The sequence below is a fragment of the Jaculus jaculus genome, chromosome 7 (assembly GCF_020740685.1).
Source record: "Jaculus jaculus isolate mJacJac1 chromosome 7, mJacJac1.mat.Y.cur, whole genome shotgun sequence".
Classification (NCBI taxonomy): domain Eukaryota; kingdom Metazoa; phylum Chordata; class Mammalia; order Rodentia; family Dipodidae; genus Jaculus; species Jaculus jaculus.
Genome location: NC_059108.1, coordinates 71289648 through 71313409, shown reverse-complemented (window position 1 = coordinate 71313409; position 23762 = coordinate 71289648). Strand labels below are relative to the sequence as shown.

The following is a 23762-nucleotide window of genomic DNA, read 5'->3' as shown; positions in this document are numbered from 1 at the left end:
TTTTCCCCACTCCCACCCCTAGGATCTGACAGTACTCTGCCATTTGGAACAGCTGCTCTTGGTCACTCATCTTGACCTGTCACACAATCATCTCCGAGCCTTGCCCCCTGCCCTGGCTGCTCTACGCTGCCTTCAGGTAGAGTACTTATCCTTCCATTGATGTCCTGGTTGGTCTTTTTTGTTGTTTTTGGTTTTACAAGGTAGGGTTTTTCTCTAGGCTGGCCTGGAACTCACTATGTAGTCTCAGGGTGATCTTGAACTGAGGGCAGTTCTCCTACCTCTGCCTCCCAAGTGCTGAGATTAAAGGCATGCGCTACCACACCCAGCTCTGGTTAGCCTTTTCCCCTCTATCTACTTCTGCCCCTGTCAGAGATGTCTAGGTCCCCCCAGGCCTATAGGTAACCTCTTGCTGTTCCCCTTTATCTACTTTGACCCTTGAAAGTCCTTCCATGCACTGTGAGCTGCTCTACTATTCCTTGTATCACTGCTGCTTGCTCAAACTTGTGCCTTTCTGTTTCTGTTCTCCAGGTGCTCCAGGCCAATGATAATGCCATAGAGTCTCTGGATGGTGTCGCTAACCTACCCCAGCTGCAGGAGCTGTTGCTTTGCAACAACCGTATCCTTCAGACTGCCTTTCAGACAACACATGGGTGGGGTGGAGGCAGTGGAGGGACAGACCGCAGACATAGACAGGGTGCCATTCCAAGACAGGGCAGGAGACAGGGGCTCCCTTGCTAGGGCAGTGTGAGCTGAGGAGATAATAGCCTGGGCTGTCTGGGGCTGTCATTAACTTGTATTTGTGGAGTTTTGCAGTATGTGACTTCCTCAAGCCAGAGTCCACAAAGGGGAAACCTGCAGAGATTCTTGTGGACTAAACAGTACTAAAAATCAGGAAGTCATTTTTTTTTTTAATCCTAAACTCTGATTCCTCTTGAAAATTAAAAGTTAGTGTGACCTTACCACATTCCCACATGCAGTCTGGAGGCATCACTGAACAGCAAGTGCTTTTTGCCAAAGTCTCCACCACTTGGTACCATACAGAGCCTGCTCCATGAGGGCAGGTATTTACAGTCCCTGCCAAGAGCTTTACTCCTGCCAGGGAAGCTTGTGAGATGCCCGTTCCAGGTAGCAGCCTCCAGCACTCATTCGTTCGAGGGTGATCAGGAGCAGTGATGGGACATGGTAGAGCTGCTGAGGTTTCTTTGACTCTCCTGCCCAAGGCCTCCAGCAGCCTGCAGTGCTCCAGCCTCTTGCCTCTTGTCCTAGGCTGGTTCTTCTGCATCTACAGGGCAACCCACTGTGCCAAGAAGAGGGCATCTTGGAGGACCTGGTTGAACTGCTGCCTTCAGTTAGCAGCATCCTGACCTAGAAGCCCCTACATTCACCTTTGCCCTTTAACTTATTGGGACTGAATAAAGAATGGAGAGGCCCCTTCAGGCTGCCAGACTTGCATCACTGCCGCCACTGTGCCATTATCTCCATGATGAATGCCATGTATTTGGGAAAACAAAAGGAAAATACCTAGTGTGTGGTTCTGTTTTTCTTTACCAATCTCCACCCTGCTGTTCCCTGTCATGGAGAACCAAAGCCTTGCTGTTTGGGGCAGAAGTTGGCTAGGGCTGGATTTAAGTTGACCTTTGGGTTGGAACTGGTGCTGGGACCAGCTTCCAGGTTGGGATAGGAGTTGGGATGAGGCTCTGAAGCTATGAAGCAGCAGTCTCTAGCTGGAAGAGACCATGATAGTTCTCCCATGATCCCTGCTCCTTTCAGATGCTCTCTTCCCTGGCTCCCATTTCATTCACAACTGAGGAGGCTCAGGCACCCACTGCTCCAGGAGAGTGGTTCAGAGTGCCCTGCCCTACCCTGTTAAGACAGCAGTGTTATTCCCTTGAATAGCATTCTGAAGTTTGAAAAGACTTTTTGGGAATACTTGATCCCCTTGATCCTCATACACTATCAGGGATGACATAATTAGACCATTTGTACTGATGAAGAAATTACTATGACCCTACTTAAAGTTGCTAAGCTCTTAGGTGCTGAAGCCAAATACTAAACACCTTGGTTTAGTATTCCAGCCTCTTGTCTTGATCCTGTGTGAATATGAATGATTAAGCGGTGGTATTGAGATGGCTGACTGCTCCAATAGTGCCTCCACCCCCCACCCCCCACATTGTGTTCTGGCTTTGAAAGCCCTGGATCATCGAGCCTCCAGGGAGTGGCCCAGGGTTAGGGCACTGAGTCAAACCTGGCTGGGTGGGGAAAGAGGAAGACTGATTAAAACAAGAGAGAGTGGCAAACCAGGCATTTTCCTGGTTCTCTGGGATCTGCCTGGGCTCATATGTGTTCACACATCTAGCCACTTGAAGCCCCGTCTCTTCTTGTATCACAAGTGATGCACAAACAGTCCCACAATCAGGCTTGCCTCATTCATGTATGTTTGTGTGTGTGTACTGTGAGAGTTGGAAGTAGAACAGACCTTATGCTAGTTTCTGGGCTGTGTCAGCTAGACAAAAAGTCAACATGGTGGCTGGTGTGTTAGCTTTCACTTGTAATCCTCATACTTGGGAAGCCAAGGTAGGAAGATTGCTGTAAGTTCCAGGCTAGCCTGGGGTATAGAATGAAACTGTCTCCAAACAATAGCAAAAATGTTACTGTGGGTTTGGAAGCTTCTCTTTCAGGTCCTGGAGTCTTTGTACCCACTTTCCAAGACATCTCCCTCACTGAAACCTCTCCAAAAAGGCTGTCATCAAGTCAGCTTCCTTGAGTCTTTTTGGTTTTTTGAGGTAGGGTCTCATTCTAGCCCAGGCTGACCTGGAATTCACTATGGACTCTCAGGATGGTCTTGAACTCATGGCAATCCTACCTCTGCCTCAGAGTGCTAGGATTAAAGGAGTGTGCTACCATACCCAGTTTCCTTGGGTCTTAATTTTTTTTTTCCAGCCCTGTTTTCACTAACTTACGATTATGGGATACCAGTGAGATAGAGTGAAGAGACCCTGGCCAGTGGTCATAACGACAACCTCCCTAATGATGCTTGGCTCCTCTCTGGCCTGGAGTTGTCTTAATGACATCTCTGGTGTTTCTCCCAGAGCAAGGGGTGGAGTTAGGAAGTTAAGCAAAGCCAGTTGTTCTGGATTCCCAGGGAGAATTCCAGGTTGGAAGGGGGGAAGAATGCTCCATACAAGCTGATGAGACACTTCTCTCGGTGAGAAAGGGAATACGCCATAGTCTGGAACGAGGCTTTGGTTCCACCCAGGACTGAATGCTAAGGCCTAAGCCTTCTCTTCAGCCTGGGAGGAGAAAAGTACTTCTATGCTGACCCTCAATTCCGAACTTCTTGGGAGACCAAAGCTGAGGAATATCTTACTAATAATACTGGGGCTGTGGAGATCTAGAAGGAGAGACAGGTGGGGTGGGGGTTTGGTTCAGCAGATCCAGTCCAACCAGCATGTCAGGCACTGGCTGGTGGAGCCTGTCTGCTAATGTCATCACTCTGGAGTCTGGGATGCTTGGATCTCCCTGAGCAGGATGAGTTCCAAGACTAGGTCCAGGGGCCAGTTTTACTGGACCAAACCTGGTAGGGACTGCTAGCGAGCTTGGCAGTAGGGACCTAGGTGGGAAGTAAGCCTTCGCAGCTCAAAAATAAGGTCTGGCAGAGTTGCTGGGGGGGGGGGGGGGGAGAGGCATAGCTCTCCACTCATCCAGCCTGGAAAGAATTAGGTTGGTATGGGTCCATCACACTAATGGTCCCACCAAAGCCTTCCATTTTCAACCCAGCCTCCGGCATGGTGATGCCCGCCCTTAATCCCAGCACTTGGGAGGCAGAGGTATGAGGATTGCAGTGAGTTCCAGGTCAGCCTGCGCTAGAGTGAGATATTACCCGGGGGGAGGGGGGACTTCTCCCCAGCCTCAGCTCTGACAGACCCAGACTCCACCCCTCCCTAGTATCACCTTGGTTCCTAGAAAGGGGAAAGTGGGTGGAGCCTCCATTTCCCGTCGCCCCCTCCCCCCAAGACAACCCCGAGGCTGGCCTCTTCCATCCGGCGGAGGAGGCAAGGAGTACCTAGCTTCCCCTTTTCCCAGCAGCTGGGCCCCGCCCACCCTCCCCTCATAAACCACTTACCCCGCCCGCCCCACACCTCCACTCGCGCGGCGGCGTCCAGCCTGTCCGTCCCGTCCGTCCGTCACGGACTCCGCTGCCAGGTGAGGGGCTCCGATCTACACTGCAGTAGGGGACCCGCTGCCCTGCTCGAAGTGGGGTCCAGCGAGGAGCCCCGGGCGTGCTGCCGGCTGAGGCACCCGTTCTCGCCGGAGCGCCCCTCTCGCTGGCCGCTGCCGCGCCTGAGCCCCTCCGTGTGGCAACCCCGCGTGGGGTCTGCCCAGCGTGAGGAATGCTAAGGACCCCGTTCCCCTTCCCGCGCCACCCACCTGTCTTGTGGGGAGAACTCTGCTAAGACATGGGGCCAGAGGCTGGCAGCGTGGTGGCCCCTAAACCATGACCGGCAGGTGGAGGGCTCGCCGAGCAGCCGGCGCTGAGGCTGTGGCCGGTGTCCACGTAGGGAACTGCGCTGCCTCAGCTGGAGCCTGACGTGGGTTCGCCCCCGGGCATGTTTGTTCGGATGCCTATGGGGGTAAAGCGGAAAGCTTTTCTGTGCACTGTGGGATTTTTTTTTTTCTTCTGAATCCAGCTAGTCTTTGGGGGTCTAGAGGAGTCTTGGGGTCAAGGTGAGATTGACTTTCTGGGTAAGTTGGCATCCTGGGCACAGGCGATCAGAGTGGGTAAGAACCTCCTCTGCCTTTTCTTCACAGGCACGATGGAGGGTCCTCGTTCAGATATGGGGCGTTCAGATGTGGGCCGCTGGGGTGGCAACCCCTGGCAACCTCCCACCACACCTTCGCCAGAGCCAGAGCCAGAGCCAGAGCCAGACAGGCGCTCCCGCAGAGGAAGAGGCCGTTCCTTCTGGGCTCGCTGTTGTGGCTGCTGCTCCTGCCGGAACAGGGCTGAGGATGACTGGGGGCCCGAGCCCTCTGGATCCAGAAGTCGAGGGTCCAGCTCTCGGGGGGGCCGAAGACCTGACTCCCGGGGCAGTGCCGTCAACGCAATTGGGGATGGCACCATCAGAGGTGAGGCCAGCCGTCCACCTTAACCGAGAGCTCAAAGGTCTTCAGGGGACTGAAGCTTATTTGACATGAAGGGACTAGTAAGTAATGAGGGAGGTCTAGGCTCCTCGTGGACCTTCACTGACCCAGAGATGTGGCCTTGCAGAGGGTATGCTGGTGGTGACTGGGGTGGATCTGCTGAGCTCACGCTCAGACCAGAACCGCCGAGAGCACCACACCGATGAGTTCGAGTACGATGAGCTGATTATACGCCGAGGGCAGCCCTTCCACATCATCATCTTCCTGAACCGTGAACCTGAGTCCTCTGACCGCATCGCCCTTGAGCTGCTCATCGGTGAGAATGAATGGGAAGGGTGAAGGACCTAGACTTTCTGGGGGAGGGGACAGCATTATGGTCTGGAAGGACTTTAAAACTCCTCCCTGCCCTTCTCACCTCTGTCAGATAAGTGCGAGATTTTTAATATTCTCTAGCTGTCAATGAGGTGCTGCAGGTCCCCTGAGTCCCTTCTCAAACCTCCAGAGGCACCTGTCTTACAACCCCCCCCCCCCCGTCAGAGTCCCAGGGATGGCCTCAGTGTCCCCTTCAGCCCTGCTGCTTTCTTTCTGGGTGCCTAGCTGCTGCTTCCCGACTCCCCGCCCCCACCTGTACCTCCGGCTCTGCCCGGTGGCTCAGGGCACATACCGGCCTCTCCACGCTTCTTGGTGACCATCGACTGCTCAGGCTGGTGATTATACAGATGCCGGGGGCGGGCGACTCCTCTTACCCTCTGATTAGAGCCCAAACTTGCCCACCCCAGCCTCTAATTTCCAGGTGTCCCCATCATGGTCCACATGGATGCTCTGGGCTCTAGAAGTTGTAGCCCCAGGGAGCAGGCAGGCAGTGCTGCTTTGGTGTCTTGTGCTGCTCTTTCCCATGAGGCAGAGACCCATATCCAGCAGGCTGATTCTCTCCTTCAGTCCAGGCACTGGGCCAGTGAGGCTGTCAAGGTGACAGTGGCCCTGTTTCCCCTCCCTGCTTGAGTTCAGTGTCAGGGGAACAGGTTTGGGATGTTGGACTGGGGCTCTGCCCTGACATGAGGGTGAGCACGGGGTGGAGACAGCACTGCTGTGAAAGAGATTGTCACAGACTAATGGGATGACCCAACTTGGGGATACACACACTGGCTCACGGACATTTTAGGTGGGGCTGAGAGAAGTCGTCTTTGCCAGGTGAGGCTTTCATCTAATTGCTGATTTCCTCACTCTAGGAAACAACCCTGAAGTGGGCAAGGGCACCCACGTGATCATCCCAGTGGGCAAGGGGGGCAGTGATGGTTGGAAAGCCCAGATAACCAAGACCAGAGGGAATAATCTGAATCTCCGGGTTCATACCTCTCCAAATGCCATCATTGGCAAGTTTCAGTTCACTGTTCGCACACGCTCAGAGGCTGGAGAGTTCCAGTTGCCCTTTGACCCTCACAATGAGATCTATATCCTCTTCAACCCCTGGTGCCCAGGTAAGCCAACTAGAGTCAGGAACAGCAGATGAGCAGGAGGAAGGGCAGGCCAGGGCTTCCTGGGTGTTGGGCAGCCAGTCATAGGAGAAGCCAGCCTCCCATTGTCTAAGTAAGCAGACTGAAGCCTGGTGCAGAAAGGACCCTCTCCAAGCTTCCCACCCACTGTCTTTATCACGCTCCCTCCCTCCTTCCCAAGGGCAGGCCTGTCAGGTTAGAGGCATCCTCACTCCCATTTCCTTCTGTGGGTATGAGTTCTGCAGAACTGACTAAAGGACAGGTAAAGCCCAAGGAGAGAACGGGGAATCAGATGTGTATTTTCTGGTGACATAGAGGACATCGTGTATGTGGACCATGAGGACTGGCGGCAAGAATATGTGCTTAACGAGTCTGGGAGAATTTACTATGGAACAGAAGCACAGATTGGCGAGAGGACCTGGAACTATGGCCAGGTATGGCTGGTCTGGGTCAAGTGCACCCAGATTTGATAGTGGTAGGGCAGTGGGGGGCTGAGCTGGGGGCTGAGCTTCACCAGAGTGGGCTGTGGCTACCTCTACCTTTCCTCCTTCCAGTTTGACCACGGAGTGCTAGATGCCTGCCTGTATATCCTGGACCGTCGGGGGATGCCATATGGAGGCCGTGGGGACCCAGTTAGTGTCTCTCGCGTCATCTCTGCCATGGTGAGTACCCTAATTCTCTAAACCCTACTCTTTATATTCCTGCCCTGTCCTGAGGTCCTGTCATTTCTGGGTTCCTTCAGTACCCCCAACCTTGTCTCTTTCCTTGCAGAGGATATTGGGGGGGCCTCTCTTTTACCTCTTCTGCTTGCTCTCAACCCTATACCTTTCTTGGCTGTTGTCCCAGATCCTGTGGAATGTAGGCCCAAGCCCAAAACTTGGCACACCCAGGATTCACATTCCTGTAACAGAGCAAAGGGGGGGTGTGGCAGAAGGGTCAGAGGAAGGGTGGGTGGGGTAATGTCTGGATCCTGGGGCATTTAGGAATAAGGGGTGGTTGTAGGGTCAGGGGCTAGCTGGGAACTCCATCCAGGTCCTAAGCCCTCTCCCCAACCCAGCCCCATCCTATCTTGTCCTGGGCAGGTGAACTCACTGGACGACAATGGAGTCCTGATTGGGAACTGGTCTGGTGATTACTCTCGAGGCACCAACCCCTCAGCATGGGTGGGCAGTGTGGAGATTCTGCTTAGCTACCTACGAACTGGCTATTCGGTCCCCTATGGCCAGTGTTGGGTCTTTGCTGGTGTGACTACCACAGGTAATGGAGAGTATGGGTCAGGAGTGGCCTGGCCCCTACAAAGAGGGAAAGGAGTTGGGCTTCATTTTTACCCAGCCCAGCTGTGGCTACAGCACCAAGTACCAGTAAGGGTGGATGATAGGCTAGCCTTAATTATCATTAATTAGTGCTAACAACCAAGAGAGGTCAAAGGGAGAGGAAGAAGCGACAGTCAGGGTCTGAGCCAGCAGGTGACCTAGCTTTCTCTAATCACAAGTGTTGTATGGCTCCTGAGCCTAGTGACGCCTAACTCTAGTGGTCCCTGCCTATCTAGGAAACCTCAGTTGCCCTTTCTTCCTGCTGCTTTTGGCATGATGCTTCACCTGCTCCCTTCCACCATCTCAAACTTCAACCCTGACTCCTCCACAGTTTTGCGATGCCTGGGCCTAGCTACCCGTACTGTGACCAATTTCAACTCTGCACATGACACAGACACGTCCCTTACTATGGATATCTACTTTGATGAGAACATGAAGCCACTTGAGCATTTGAACCATGATTCTGTTTGGTGAGAATGGGGCTAAGGGTCACCTGTCCATATATACTAAAGATGATTCAAAGTTTGGATGTAGAGGGGCAGGCAGGGATGGGGGCCTATGAGGCCCTGGATGGAGCCTCAGGCTCATTCCCTCCATGCCCCTTCAGGAACTTCCATGTATGGAATGACTGCTGGATGAAGAGGCCAGATCTGCCCTCGGGCTTTGATGGGTGGCAGGTTGTGGATGCCACACCCCAGGAAACCAGTAGTGGTAAGTCAGGCCTTGCCTGTACTCCATCCTCTCCCCATCTTCCTCACCTGAATAACAAACTTCACAGTGTCAGTCAGATAGTGTGCCAGGGAGCCAAGTCCTGCAACAATATAGTTTTTCAAATAGGCTTATCAACTGAACCACCACACAGTCATTATTATCCTCTTTATAGAACTGCTTGACTTACTTTTATTTATAATGGCTATTTCATTGTGTGTAAAGGAAATTTATTGAGAAAACAGTGAGAAACCACAGTGTGTCAGGCAAGCATGTTTAGGATTTCAGCAAGTATTCCAAGAAGAGACAAAAAGGAGGAAAGGGGGCTGGAGAGATGGCTTAGCGGTTAAGCGCTTGCCTGTGAAGCCTAAGGACCCCAGTTCAAGGCTCGGTTCCCCAGGTCCCACGTTAGCCAGATGCACAAGGGGGCGCACACATCTGGAGTTCGTTTGCAGAGGCTGGAAGCCCTGGCGCGCCCATTCTCTCTCTCTCCTTCTACCTGTCTTTCTCTCTGTGTCTGTCGCTCTCAAATAAATAAATAAAAAATTAGAAAAAAAAAAAGGAGGAAAGGAAAGGCTATGATGTCTGAGTAAGAACTCAGAGTGGGCAGACTTAGCAGTAAATATTTGCAAGTAGCTGCCATATTCACTCATTTATAATGGTTAATATACTCAGCTCAAAGGTAAAAGATTCAACACTAGCCAATAATGGGGTTGGAGAGATATAATGGCGCTGGAAAGATGGCTCCGTAGTTAAGAATGAGGTACTGAGAGAGTTTAAGAGACTTCTGAGTTCAATTCCCCTGACCAATCTATTCATACTTATTTTTAATTTATTTGCAAAGAGAGAGAAAGAGAGCAAGAGACTGTGAATGGGCATGCTAGGGCCTCTAGCTGCTACAAACAAACTCTAGATGCATGTGCCACTTTGTGCATGTGGCTTAACATGGGTACTGGCAAATCAAACCCAGGTCATTAGGCTTTGCAGGCAAGCACCTTAACCATTGAGCCATCTCTCCAGCCCTGTTACTTATTTTTACTTATATCCTGCATATAACTAATTAAAGAATATATATGTACTCACATATATTCATACATACATTTAAGTTTAAACAGTCATAATTAAGGCTGAGGATGTAACATAAGCATGAGCATGAACAAAGCCCTAGGTTCAATGCCCAGCACTGAAAAATAAGTCATAATTACATGTAATGCGTGCAAGGAAGAGAAACCTAGTATAGAACTGAATAACCTGCTGGGCGTGGTGGCGCACGCCTTTAATCCCAGCATTTGGGAGGCAGAGGCAGGAGGATCACCATGAATTTGAGGCCACCCTGAGACTACATAGTGAATCCCAGGTCAGCCTGGGCTAGCGTGAGACCTTACCCTTAAAAACAAAAAACAAACAAAAAAAAAAAAGCAAAGAATTGAATAACCTAAAATATGAAGGTTCCTTAGTTTCTCTTAGATTATGTTCTCTGAGTGTGGGGGGGTGCATGGTAATGTGTGCAGGTACATGTGCAGGCCAGAGGTCAGTAATGGATGGTTTCCTCTATCTCCAGTTTATTTATTTTTTATTTATTTATTTATTCCAAGGTAGGGTCTCACTCTAGCCCAGACTGACCTGGAATTCACTATGTTGTCTCAGGGTGGCCTCGAAATCATGGCAGTCCTCCTACCTCTGCGTCCTGAGTGCTGGGATTAAAGGCATGTGCCACCATGCCTGGTTCACTTTATTTTTTTTTTTATATTTTGTTTATTTATTTGAGAGAAAGAGAAAAGAGGCAGATAGAGAGAGAATGGGCATACCAGGGCTTCTAGTCACTGCAAACTAGATGTACGTGCCAGACGCATCTGGTTTAGGTGACTATTGGGGAATCAAACCTGGCTTCTTATGCTTCGCGGGCAAGTGTCTTAACTGCTAAGCCATCTCTCTAGCCCACTTTATTTGAGACAGGGTCTCCCATTGAATCCAGAGCTCACTGATCAGGCTAGACAAACTAGCCAGCGAGACCCAGGGATTCTCCTGTTTCTGCCTCCCCAGCACTGAAATTATAAGTGCATGCCATCATGCCTGGCATTTTATGTGGGTGCTGGGGATCTGAATGCAGGTCTTCATGCTTATGTGGCAAGCACTTTACTTCCTGAGCCATCTCCCCAACCCCTAGAATATGTTTTCTTAGGTAAATATTTATTTTTGGAGCCCATCCAAAAACTTGATCATTAAACCTGGTACATCAGACTTTCCAAAGATTATCATATATAATGGTGGTTTCCTCTATCTCTAATTTATTTATTTTTGGTATTTTGAGGTAGAGTCTCACTCTAGCCCAGGCTGACCTGGAATTCACTATGTAGTATCAGGATGGCCTCAAATTCATGATTTTTCTATTCTCCTATCTCTGCTTCCCAAGTGTACCACCATGCCCAGCTATAATTTATGTATGTGTGTATTTTCAGTGATGCATTTGACCCCAGGGCCCTGAACATGCATGCTAGGAAGTCCTCTACCACTGAGCCACGTTCTTTAGCCTTGCAATCTATATTTTCAGAAGCTCCCCCTGCCAGGCGTGGTGGTGCACTCCTTTAATCCCAGCACCCAGGTTTAGGAGGCAGAGGTAAGAGGATTACCATGAGTTCAGGGCCAACCTGGAACTACAGAATGAGTTCCAGATTAGCCTGGGCTAGAGTGAGACCCTACCTCAAAAAACAACAGCAGCCAGGCGTGGTGGCACACGCCTTTAATCCCAGCACTTGGGAGGCAGAGGTAGGAGGATCGCCATGAGTTCAAGGCCACCCTGAGGCTCCATAGTGAATTCCAGGTCAGTCTTGGCCAGAGTGAGACCCTACCTCCAAAAAAAAAAAAAAAAAACAACCAGCAATTCTTAAAAAAATTTAGAAAGAAAACTGGAGAAATTGCTTAGCAGTTAAGGCACTTGCCTGTGAAGCCTAAGGTCCCAGGTTCGATTCTCCAGGTCCCACATAAGCCAGATGCACAGTGGTGGCACAAACATCTGCAGTTCACTTGCAGTGGCCAGAGACCCTGGCATGCTCATTCTCTCTCTTCCTCTCTCTGTCTCTAATAAATAAATTTTTTAAAAATCTTTTTTTTAAAAAAAAAGAGTATAGGCATCTATACTTTGTTTTGTGTACTCAGATTCCATTTAGACCAGTTTACCATAGACCAAGGTTATGCCCAGGATTGGTTTTGGTTCAGAGCTTGGAAGTATCCTGGAGACCCCAAGCCTCCTATAAGAACTGGGATTTGTAGCTCAGCTATGCCTTGCTCCTCACAGTGCCTAAACAGGAACAATGAAATGGAACAGCATATATATATAATATGTATATATTTATATATTTTATATAAAATATATTTTTATTTATATAAATATGTATATATATTGTTTGTTTGTTTCAAGGTAGGGTTTCACTCTACCTCAGGCTGACCTGAAAGTCACTATGTAGTGTCAGGGTACCTTCAAACTCATAGTGATCCTCCTACCTCTGCCTCCCAGTGCTGGCATTAAAGGTGTATGCCACCACACCCAGCTCCCCAATGTTTTATTATGAACATTTTCAAACATAGCAAAGGAGAAAGAATGTGGGTGATCTCTCATCTACATACCACCTATGGTCTGTCCACCCCCCATTGCGGCTGATATCTGAGGTTGGGGTTCTCAGAGACAGGGCTTTGTTTGGACAAGGATCTTACAAAAAGTTCTCCTCGGTCTGGAGAGATGGCTTAGTGGTTAAGTGCTTGGCTGTGAAGCCTAAGGACCCCAGTTCAAGGCTCAACTCCTCAGGACCCACGTCAGCCAGATGCACAAGGGGGCGCATGCGTCTAGAGTTCATTTGCAGTGGCTGGAAGCCCTGGCGCGCCCATTCTCTCTCTCTTTGCTTGCAAATAAATAAATTTAAAAAAAAAAGTTCTTCTGATCATTCTGAAGATCATTCAGATTTGGAATCCACTCCACACCCTATGGAATATACTGTAAATGGTAGCTCTCAGAGGTGAAGTGACTTTCTATGGAACATAAACCAGCACCAGCAGAATGAACCCAGTCTCTGATGCTCCCCCTGCATCCCCACCACCCTCCCTTGTTTTTTTGTTTTTTTTTTTTGAAGTAGTGTCTCTCTCTGGTCCAGGCTGACCTGGAATTCACTATGGAGTCTCAGAATGGCCTCGAACTCATGGTGATCCTCCATCTCTGCCTCAGGAGTGCTGGGATTAAAGGTGTACACCACCACGCCTGGTTGACACTCCCCTTAAAAGTGTGTGTATTTGTTTAATATTTCTATTTATTTGCAAGCAGCTCTAGAGAAAGGGAGAAAATGGATATGCCAGGGCTTTTGTGCCTGCATGCAAACTCCAGATGCATGCCCCACTTTATGCATCTGGTTTTATGTGGGTACTGGGGAATTGAAGCTGGGCCATCAGGCTTTGCAAGCAGGTACCTTTAACCATTGAGTGACTTCTCCAGCCCTGACTCTCCCTTAAAAAAAAAAAAAAGCTGGGCGTGGTGGCGCACGCCTTTAATCCCAGCACTCGGGAGGCAGAGGTGGGAGGATTGTGAGTTCGAGGCCACCCTGAGACTCCATAGTGAATTCCAGGTCAGCCTGGGCTACAGTGAGACCCTACCTCGAAAAACCAAAAAAAAAAAAAAAATAAGCCAGCTGTGGTGGCGCACGCCTTTAATCCCAGCACTCAGGAGGCAGAGGTAGGAGGATTGCCGTGAGTTTGAGGCCACCCTGAGACTCCATAGTGAATTCCAGGTCAGCCTGGGCTAGAGTGAGACCTTACCTCGAAAAACCAAAAAAAAATAAATAAATAAATAAAAATAAATGAATAAATTTAGACCAGCCATGGTGACACATGCCTTTAATCCCAGCACTCACAAGGTAGAGGAGGATCGCCATGAGTTTGAGGCCACTCTGAGACTACATACGGAATTCCAGGTCAGCCTGGCCTAGAGCGAAACCCTACGTTGGGAAAAATAAATAAATAAATAAATTTTGCACTCAGGAGGCAGAGGTAGGAGGATCACTGTGAGTTCGAGGCCACCCTAAAACTACATAGTTAATTCTAGGTCAGCTTTGGGCTAGTGAGACCCTACCTCAAAAAAAAAGGGGAGGGGAGGCCGTGGTGGCACATGCCTGCCTTTAATCCCAGCATTTGGGAGGCAGAGATAGGAGGATCACTGGAAGTTCAAGGCCACCCTGAGACTACATAGTGAATTCCATGTCATCTTGGGCTAGAGGGAGACCCTACCAGAAAAAAAAAAAAAAAAAAAAAAGTAAGTATTTACCAGCAGGGGTGGGGGATGGGCATGCCAGGGCCTATTGCTGCTGTGAATGAATTCCAGACACATGTACCCCCTTGTGCATCTGGCTTAATGTGGGTACTGGGAAATTGAACCTGGGCCAACCCAGGCCATCAGGCTTTGCAAACAAGAGCCTTAAACCACTGAACAATCTTCCCAGCCCATGACTTTCCTTTTAAAAAAAAAATGTACTTATTTGAGAGAGAGACACAGAGACAGAAAGGCAAATAGCAAATGGGCACACCAGGGCTTCTAGCCACTGTAAATGAACTCCAGATGCATGGGCCACCTTGTGCATCTGACTTTATGTAGGTCCTGGGGAATCAAACCTGGGTTCTTTGGCTTTGCAGGCAAGCTCTTTAACCGCTAAGCCATCTCTTCAGCCCAGACTTTCCTTTTTTTAACAAGCACTCTTGCTTTCAGCACTTACTCTCTAATTTGTTCCACTGTTCACTGTGTTCATATATAGTATTAAAAAAATCAGAGCTTAAATAGATCCAAAGAAGGAAATAGGGCTGGAGGAATGGCTTAGCAGTTAAGGAGCTTGCCTACAAAGCCAAAGGACCCAAAGACCCAGGTTTGATTCCCCAGGATCCACATAAGCCAGATATACAAGGTGGCCCATACATCTGGACTTTGCAGCAGCTAAAGGCCCTGGCACTCACTCACTCTCTTTCTCTCTCTGCTTTTTTCTTTCTGTCAAATAAATAACTATTTAAAAAATGAAGGAGGGCTGGAGAGATGGCTTAGCGGTTAAGCGCTTGCCTGTGAAGCCTAAGGACCCCGGTTCGAGGCTCGGTTCCCCAGGTCCCACGTTAGCCAGATGCACAAGGGGGCGCACGTGTCTGGAGTTCGTTTGCAGGGGCTGGAAGCCCTGGCGCGCCCATTCTCTCCCTCTTCCTCTGTCTTTCTCTCTGTCTGTCGCTCTCAAATAAATAAATAAAAAATGACCAAGAAAATATTAAAAAAAAAAAATGAAGGAAAAAGCTCCCATAACTCTGGGGAGAAAAGACTTTTTTTTTTTGTTTTTTCTTAATTTCTTTGAGACAGGGTCTCACTCTATCCCAGGCTAGCTGTAACTTACTCTGTTAGTCCCAGGTTTGCCTCATCTTCACTATATAATCTTCCTACCTTCGCCTCCTGAATGCTGGGCTTATAGGTGTGTACCACCATGCCTGACTTCCCTCATCACTCTTCTGTGGTTTTTTTGTTTGTTTGTTTGTTTTTGTTTTCTTTGAGGTAGGGTCTCACTCTATTCCAGGCTGACCTGTAATTCACTGTAGTCTCAGGGTGACCTCAAACTCAAGGTGATCCTCCTACCTCTGCCTCCCAAAGGCTAGGATTAAATGTGTGCGCCACCACGCCTGGCTTTATCACCCTTCTGAATCTACATATGAGGTCCCAAAAAAGTGAGACGTCCTATATATTCTGTTCTCACATAGCCCCTACCTACTCTGACCTTGACATTCTAGCTCTGGGGACCTCTGCTTCCAGACAGCCCTGGCCTAGCCTACATTCCTCCTCGAATCACTTCCCAGACCCTTCCCTCTCAGTCACCTATGTAAACAGCGCTCCAGGTTGTGTAACCCAGCAATGCCTGCAATGCTAAACCCACCTGGCCCAGGCACTAAAGGATATGATCTCTGACCTGGCTCTGAGAAGAAGGCATGGATCAGGTAGGGGCTATGGCCAGCCACACCAGGGGTCAGTAATACTTTGATTAGCTCTTAATCTGGTCTACTAAGTACCTTGTACCTTTGAACATTAGCGTTCTTGTATAGAACAGGGGATGAGGGCAGGCATGAAAATTTTAATATATACATACAGTGTAGTCTGGGGGATTAGATGGACATCATACAGTAGGGAGAAGTAGCAGCATTCCTACGACATCATACCAGTCAGTAACTATGAGCTCCTTCCAGAAGCGATAAGGTCCTGGCATCTACTTCACTGGCTGAGCCTGTTTCCCCCTCTGTAAAGGAGTTCAGAATGTTAAGTGGTATTAAGATTCCTTCCTGTTGGCTGGCCTTCACTTCCTATTTGCCTTCTTCCCACCCAGCATTTTCTTACCAGCCCATCTCTTCTAGGAAGCTTTCTTAAGTATAAGGACAGACCATTCTTGCCCACCTTCCCCCACTGCACTCCCCAGTAAAGACGACAGCAGGCTACAGAGCTGAGGTGGTATTCTGAGTTTTTCTAGAATGGTCATGGTAATGTCATTGCTTTGTTTTCTCAGTCAACCAACAGAGCCACTATGGCCCTTGAATTGGTCTTTTGTTTTTGATTTTTTCAAAATTTTTATTAACAACTTCCATGATTACAAAAAAAAATCCCATGGTAATACCCTCCCCGTGCACCACTTTTCCCTTTGAAACTCCATTCTCCATCATATCCTCTCCCCATCTCAATCAGTCTCTCTCTCGCTCTTTTTTTTTTTTTTTTTTTTTTTTTTTGTTAAGGTAGGGTCTCACTCTAGCTCAGGCTGACCTGGAATTCACTATGTAGTCTCAGGGTGGCCTCTAACTCACAACAATCCTCCTACCTCTGCCTCCAGAGTGCTGGGATTAAAGGCGTACACCACCACGTCCAGCCTTCAGTCTCTCTTTTTTTTTTAATGTCCTGATCTTTTCCTCCTTTTATGATGGTCTTTTAGTGTCAGGCACTGTGAGGTCATAGATATCCAGGCCATTTTGTGTCTGGAGGAGCACATTGTAAGGAGTCCTACCCTTCCTTTGATTTTTACATTCTTTCTGCCACTTCCACAATAGACCCGAGTCTTGGAAAGTATGATAGAGATATTACAGTACTGAGCACTCTGGTCACTTCTTGAGGTAGGATCTTGCTCTAGCCCAGGCTGACCTGAAATTCACTATGTAGTCTCAAGGTAGCCTCAAACTCATGGCAATCTTCCTACCACTGTCTCCTGAGTGCTGAGATTAAAGGAGTACACCACCATAGCTTGCTCTGAGTTGGTCTTAATGAAGGATGGGGTTGGGGTGGAGGGAGTACAAAACTCTGGGAGTCCATAGTCAGTGGACGTCCACTCAGCCAGAGAGTATGCTACTGACCTGGCTATCCAGGCAGGCTGTCCCCACCCCACCCCCACCCCATCCTCTGGCAGAACAACCCAAAGAGTGCTGCGGGAGCACTGGTGCAGCTTCTGCCCGGGATTGTGCTCCTCCTGGCTTCTCAGAATCTCTTACTTCTCTCCTGCCTCACTTCCCAGGCATCTTCTGCTGTGGCCCCTGCTCTGTGGAGTCCATCAAGAATGGCCTAGTCTACATGAAGTATGACACACCCTTCATTTTTGCAGAAGTGAGTGTTGGGCTCCTAAAATAGGCATTCTGGAGTGACTTGAGCCATAAGCTCAGCCCTGAGTTCTCTGGTCCTGTCTTCACTGCTGACAGAATAGCTGTGCAACCTCAGGCAAGTCACTCATTCTAGTCTTAGTTTCCTCAACTGTAAAAAGGGGATAATAATGGCTGCCTTGCTTCCTGTACTCAGGATCAAAAGAGATAATGGATATGAAACTGCTTCATAAGTCATAAAGTCAGAGAACAAGCATAAGGTATTACTGTTATTAATTCCAAAATACAGTGCACGGAGCCTCCCAGAGCAGATTTCTCCTTGCTCTCTGGTCACATCTGGCTCAACTGTGCTCTGCCTGAAGGTCTAGGGCATGGGGGAGGGACTAGAGGGTCAGGCCTCAGCTCTTCTGGTGCTCTCAGTGCTGTCATTCCTTGCCCTTCAACAGGTGAATAGTGACAAGGTGTACTGGCAGCGGCAGGATGATGGCAGCTTCAAGATTGTGTATGTGGAAGAAAAGGCCATTGGCACACTCATTGTCACAAAGGCTGTCAGCTCCCACATGCGGGAGGACATCACCCACATCTATAAGCACCCAGAAGGTACCCTTCTCCATCCCCTAGCCCTGCCAGTGCCAGGCTGAGGAGGCCCAGCTGAGCTTTCACCCACCCCAGCCAGAGCAGGACTCACCTTTGGCCCTCAACCCCCAGGCTCAGATGCAGAACGGAAGGCTGTGGAGACAGCAGCTGCACATGGCAGCAAACCCAATGTGTATGCTACCCGGAACTCGGCCGAAGATGTGGCAATGCAGGTGGAGGCACAGGATGCAGTGATGGGGCAGGATCTGACAGTCTCCGTGGTGCTCAGCAATCGTGGCAGCAGCCGTCGCACTGTGAAGCTGCACCTGTACCTTTCTGTCACTTACTACACTGGTGTCACCGGGTCCACCTTTAAGGAGACCAAGAAGGAAGTGGCACTGGCACCAGGAGCCTGTAAGTGCTCCCTACCCAGCCTTGCCCCTAGATGACCAAACATCCTGTGGCTATAGATATGGAGGTCCCACAGCAACCAGAGCAGACCTAGAGAGGCCAGACGTGGGGAAGCAGACCCCCTTGATACCACTCCTCTTCTCCCCAGCTGAAAGTGTGACCATGCCTGTGGCCTACAAGGAATACAGACCTCACCTCGTGGACCAAGGAGCCATGCTGCTCAATGTCTCTGGCCATGTCAAGGAGAGTGGACAGGTGCTAGCTAAGCAGCACACCTTCCGTTTACGCACCCCTGACCTCTCCCTCACAGTGAGTACAGCTTTCTGGGGCACATTGGGTGATCGGAAGGAAATGGCCAAGGGCTGAGGAAAATCAGAGAAGAGGGGAGGACAGTAATGCTACAGGAGGCTTGTCTGATAATCCTTCTAGGAGAAAAAGGTTAAGGACTAACTCTGGGCCAGTTTCCTCATCTGTAGAATAGGCTGTCCTATCCCAGATTCTGTGATCCTTCAGTTGTGTAGTTGGTGTGTTTCCTTTCTGACTTTCAGAGAAAGAAGAAAGCCTTCTCTTAGAGTCAGAAATATGGAACTTAAGAAAGTTTTGATTCTAAGGAGTTTTCTCCCTTGGGTACACCTGAACCCTGCATGTTTGGCCAGGGTCTCTAATGGGGATGGGCCTCTCTTTCTCTCAGTTACTGGGAGCAGCAGTGGTTGGTCAGGAATGTGAAGTACAGATCGTGTTCAAGAACCCCCTGCCCATCACCCTCACCAATGTGGTCTTCCGGCTTGAAGGCTCCGGGTTACAGAGACCTAAAGTCCTCAACGTTGGGTGAGTGTGAACATCCTTCTGCCCCTGTTGCTTTCCTCTCTTCCTTCCAGGCTGCTCTGAGCCCCAGCTTTGCTTCCCCTTTTGGTCAGGATCTACAAAGCAGCTTAGGGCCAGTTTCTGGCAACCCAGTACAATTCAGCTCAAGCAGTGCCCAAGGAGTGTGGCTGGGTGCCTCCTGTAGCACTGTGTCCCTGCCTGCCTTACTGTCTAATTAGAGAGCTAAAGCAGTATGTGGGAACCATTAATGCCATCTCTGCCATTTGCCCAACATGAAGCGTTGACCAGGCACTTTCAGGAATACTATCTCATTTGAGATTACACAGGCCTTTAAAGTATATTAGAGCCCATCCTATAATTAAAAGCAAAGCTGTAGACCCCTAAAGACGTGGGTTCATGCTCCTGCTTCATCACTCCTGACTACATACCCTTGGCCAGGTGCCTTAGCTCTTCCAAGCTTCAGTGATCTCACTTGTGAACTGAAGATAGTAATAGCACCTAGGGTGGTTTAGTCCAGCCCATAGGATAAACCTAGCACTCCACCACTTGCTCACTTTTATTATTTCTATCATTACTCCCACCTTACAGATTTGAGGCAGATTCTGCTCTCCCACTGGTGGTATATATATCCATACTCTGGAGCCTGTAACCTGGTACAAGAGCTGAGTAGCTGTGATCCTGCACAGTAGCAGTGTTCTCAGCACTCCCTAAGAGTCTCTGGTAGCTCAGATGGCAGGGCTTGCTTAAGACCTGTCCTGCTAGTTCTGCCCGAGATATCATTCAGCTGCACTCACATGATGGAGGGAGCCTCTCCTGCCCTGGGAGGTCCCCAGAGACACATATTCCTCACCAGACCACTGTGCTGAGCATCAAGAGAGATGACCCCTCTCCTCTGTTGTGGGGCTTGTGTGAGTGTGCCACCATTACCTCCAGTTTGAGGGCACCAATCTGCCCATACAAAAGGGGAAGGCTAGATGAGGCTACTCAGGAAAGCCCTCCTTATGTAGCTCCTTGGCTGCTGGAAACCCAGGCCAGAACCTGGGAACATTTAGCAGTCTCAAGGGGACATCCCTGAGCTCTTGGTTTGACTATATTAGATTTCCGAGATGTGTTAATTTGCCTCTCATTTACACATCAAATGCTTTGGTATGGAACCCCATTATACTACAAGGTGTACCGCCCCAGCCTGGTGACTGGCCATGTAATAAACATTCCAGGACTTACTTCTCCAGATGACTACTGTCACCATCAAAACAGTCATCAGGGAGGTTGAAAGTCCTTGTTGGGAAATTACCCCAGAGCCTGAATCACACTCTCTAGAATGTCCTCAGAGTGGCCAGTTTAGCTTCTTGGGGGAAAAGTCTGAAGTCATTTAGAGCGAAGATTAATTAACAAGGTAAACAAACGAGATGAATAATAGTAGCCTTTTCAGCTGGGCGTGGTGGCGCATGCCTTGAATTCCAGCACTTAAGAGGCAGAGGTAAGAGGATCGCTATGAGTTCAAAGCCACCCTGAGACTACATAGTGAAGTCCCAGGTCAGCCTGAGCTAGAGTGAGGCACTACCTTGAAAAACAAAAAAACAAAACAAAAAAAAGCCTTCTCATTCAGAAACGAAGCACACTACAGAGGAGGGAGGAGGGACAGGCTGACTCTGTGTGTATGTGTAAACACAGTGTCTCCCAGGAAACATGGCTGACCAAATACTCAACTGAAGGGCAGTGCCCACGGGGATGTCTACACTTTGTGTTCTTGTCAGGGAGTCTGTTTCATTACCTACATGGATTTATAGGATATTCTACCTTTTCTTTTTCAAGATAGGTCTCACTGTAGCCAGGCTGACCTGAACCTCACTCTGTAGTTCCAGGCTGGCCTTGAACTCTTGTTGATCCTCCAACCTGTTTCCCAAGGGCTGAGATTAAAGGTGTGCATTACCATACCTGGCTAAGCCAGAATTCTTTTGAAAACAATGTCAGCAATTGTAATATAAAGTATAATTTCTGCAACATTATAACTAAATTATAGCAAAGTAGACTTAAAGAATTTATGTTATTTATTTGACAGAGAGAGTGAAAGGCACAAAGAGAGAAAGGGCATGTCAGGGCCTCTAGCCACTGCTAACAAACTCCAGACACATGCACCACTTTATGCATCTGGCTTACATGGGTCCTGGAGAATTAAACCTAGGTCTTTTGGCTTCACTGACAAGTGTCTTAACCACTAAGCCATCTCTCCAGCCCACAAAGTAGACTTTTAAAGGTTGTTCTAGCCTAAACAATCTCTAACCTGCCCATGGAGAAGTGGACAAAAATTAAGAACATAAATTTGTAACCAGTCAAAACATAACTTGCTAAATGAATTAAAAACTTTTTTTTTTTGAGGTAGGGTCTCATTGTAGCCCAGGCTATGTAGTCTCAGGGTGTCCCTGAACTCACGGTGATCCTCCTACCTCTGCCTCCCAAGTGTTGGGATTAAAGGCATGTGCAACCACACGTGGCTCTAAATAAATTTTTTGTTGTTGTTGTTTTGTTTTTGTTTTTCGAGGTAGGGTCTCACTCTGGTCCAGGCTGACCTGGAATTAACTCTGTCATCTCAGGGTGGCCTTGAACTCATGGCAATCCTCCCACTTCTGCCTCCCGAGTGCTGGGATTAAAGGCGTGCGCCACCACACCCGGCTTTCTAAATAAATTTTTTAAAAAACATGTAAATTATGAGAAGAGTCAGAGAAATACACGCTTAATTTTTATGGGGGCAGGAGGTGCTCAGGGGAGCCATCTCAGGCAGTGATGGGAGTGAGCCAGGACTGGAGGAGTAGGGATGTGGAGGCCGAGCTAGGAGCTCAGGGCAGGCAAGGCAGATGCCTCCGAGCATGGCAGTGGAGGTGAGTTCAGGCAAGAAGGCATTCTTTGGGACTGGCCCACAGGATAAATAGTGAGGGTAATGGACTGTAGAGTAGCAGGGGTTGAATCAGAGCAACCTTATGTGTTAGGTTAGGGAGCTGGCATCTCATCCCATTAGCCAAGCAGCAGTTAGAAGAAAAGTAAGATGGGCGGGAAAGAGGCCAGTGAGACTGATGACATCGTGATTCCCAGAGCGTGAAAGAGAGGATCCTGTGTCTCACACACACATACAAATAACCACATAGACAGACATGAAGGCATATGATATGGATTTAAAGATGATAATTGAAAAGAAAGAAATGGGGGCTGGAGATGTGGCTTAGCGGTTAAGCGCTTGTCTGTGAAGCCTAAGGACCTTGGTTCGAGGCTCAATTCCCCAGGACCCACGTTAGCCATATGCACAAGGGGGCACATGCATCTGGAGTTGGTTTGCAGTGGCTGGAAGCTCCAGCACACCCATTCTTTCTCTCTGCCTCCTTCTCTGTCACTCTCAAATAAACAAATAAACAAAAAAAAAATTATTAAAAAAAGCCGGGTGTGGTGGTACACACCTTTAATCCCAGCACTCGGGAGGCAGAGGTAGGAGGATCACCGTAAGTTCAAGGCCACCCTGAAAATGCAAAGTGAATTCCAGGTCAGCCTGGGCTAGAGTGAAACCCTACCTCGAAAAACCAAAAATAAAAAAAGAAAGAAATGAGAAAGCTGGGTGTGGTGCTGCTTGCCTTTAATACCAGCACTAGGGGCAGATGTAGGAGGATCGCCAAGAGTTCAAGGCCACCCTGAGGACTACATAGTGAATTCCAGGTCAGCCTGAGCTAGAGTGAGACCCTACCTCAAAACAGCAACAAAAAGGATGCTAATTGTCCATCCCTTGGGAGGACTTTATTCTTTTTCTTAGATGGTGTCCTAATACTTTAAGGCATTAAGGTGCTCTTTCTTCTTTGGAAAGATAATTGTGGTAGAAAAATAATTTTTTTTAGTTTACTATCTTGGAAAACCTGAATATATTTGCCAGTTCCAGTTGGCTTTGATGTCCTTTTGGCCTTGGAAACCCTGGTCTGGTTAGTTGAGGAACAGTGGGGGTGGAAAGCAAGCATGCTGAGCCCTCCCTGGGATGGCATCTGCAGTCTTTGTCAGGTGCAAGTGGGAGTAGGCAGGGAGGCCAGATGCTGGGGACATTTCAAACAGCTGGATGTGGGGTGGCTGCTGATCCGGCCCCCTGGAGGCGGCCCCTGAGGCAGAGGCTTTGTCCTGGGTGTGGGTGTGGACATTCCAGCTGAGCTCATCTGAGCAGCTCCTCCTCTTGCTCTTTCCTTCCTGGTCACCATGATCACTCCTTGTTCCCCACTCCACCCTGAATTACTCAAGGCCCATGACACTGCTTTGCCTACAGGGACATCGGGGGCAATGAGACAGTCACACTGCGCCAGACGTTTGTGCCTGTACGACCAGGCCCCCGCCAGCTCATTGCCAGCTTGGACAGCCCACAGCTCTCCCAAGTGCATGGTGTCATCCAGGTGGACGTAGCCCCAGCCTCCAGAGATGGGGTTTTCTCAGATGCTGGAGGTAACAGTCGCCCCGGAGAGACAATACCAATGGCATCTCGAGGTGGAGCTTAGCCCTGGAGCAGGAGCAATGGGACTGGAGTCAGATGAACAAGGACACTGCCCCAAGATGGGGGCCCCACACAGAGCAACTCCCCAAGGGTGTCGGGGAAAGAACTAATCTTCGCCTGTATTAGGTGGCACAGATAATAAACTTTTGTAATGAA

General features: G+C 49.1%; 2 protein-coding genes across 4 annotated transcripts in view; both read left to right on the top strand.

Moving 5' to 3' along the window:
- The window catches only part of Rabggta (Rab geranylgeranyltransferase subunit alpha), a 6545-nt gene extending 5093 nt beyond the window's left edge, over window positions 1-1452 (top strand). For both annotated transcript variants that reach the window (XM_045154800.1, XM_045154801.1), the window contains exons 15-17: window positions 23-136; window positions 529-616; window positions 1221-1452. In XM_045154800.1, coding sequence (XP_045010735.1) covers window positions 23-136; window positions 529-616; window positions 1221-1369 — 351 coding nt within the window. In that variant the 3' untranslated portion in view covers window positions 1370-1452. The remainder of the gene's footprint in view (window positions 1-22; window positions 137-528; window positions 617-1220) is intronic.
- Tgm1 (transglutaminase 1) lies at window positions 1407-23762 on the top strand. 2 transcript variants are annotated; one of them, XM_045154799.1, is made up of 15 exons: window positions 1407-1524; window positions 4810-5124; window positions 5267-5455; window positions 6369-6617; window positions 6948-7066; window positions 7187-7294; window positions 7715-7760; window positions 8277-8415; window positions 8553-8656; window positions 17200-17288; window positions 17728-17881; window positions 17990-18271; window positions 18417-18577; window positions 18960-19096; window positions 23385-23762. In XM_045154799.1, the coding sequence occupies exons 1-15, from the start codon at window positions 1488-1490 to the stop codon at window positions 23608-23610; spliced, it is 2355 nt and encodes a 784-aa protein (XP_045010734.1). In that variant the 5' UTR covers window positions 1407-1487; the 3' UTR covers window positions 23611-23762. The 2 variants fall into 2 exon arrangements, with proteins under 2 accessions (XP_045010734.1, XP_004661889.2); XM_004661832.3 differs by having other exon boundaries at window positions 7715-7889.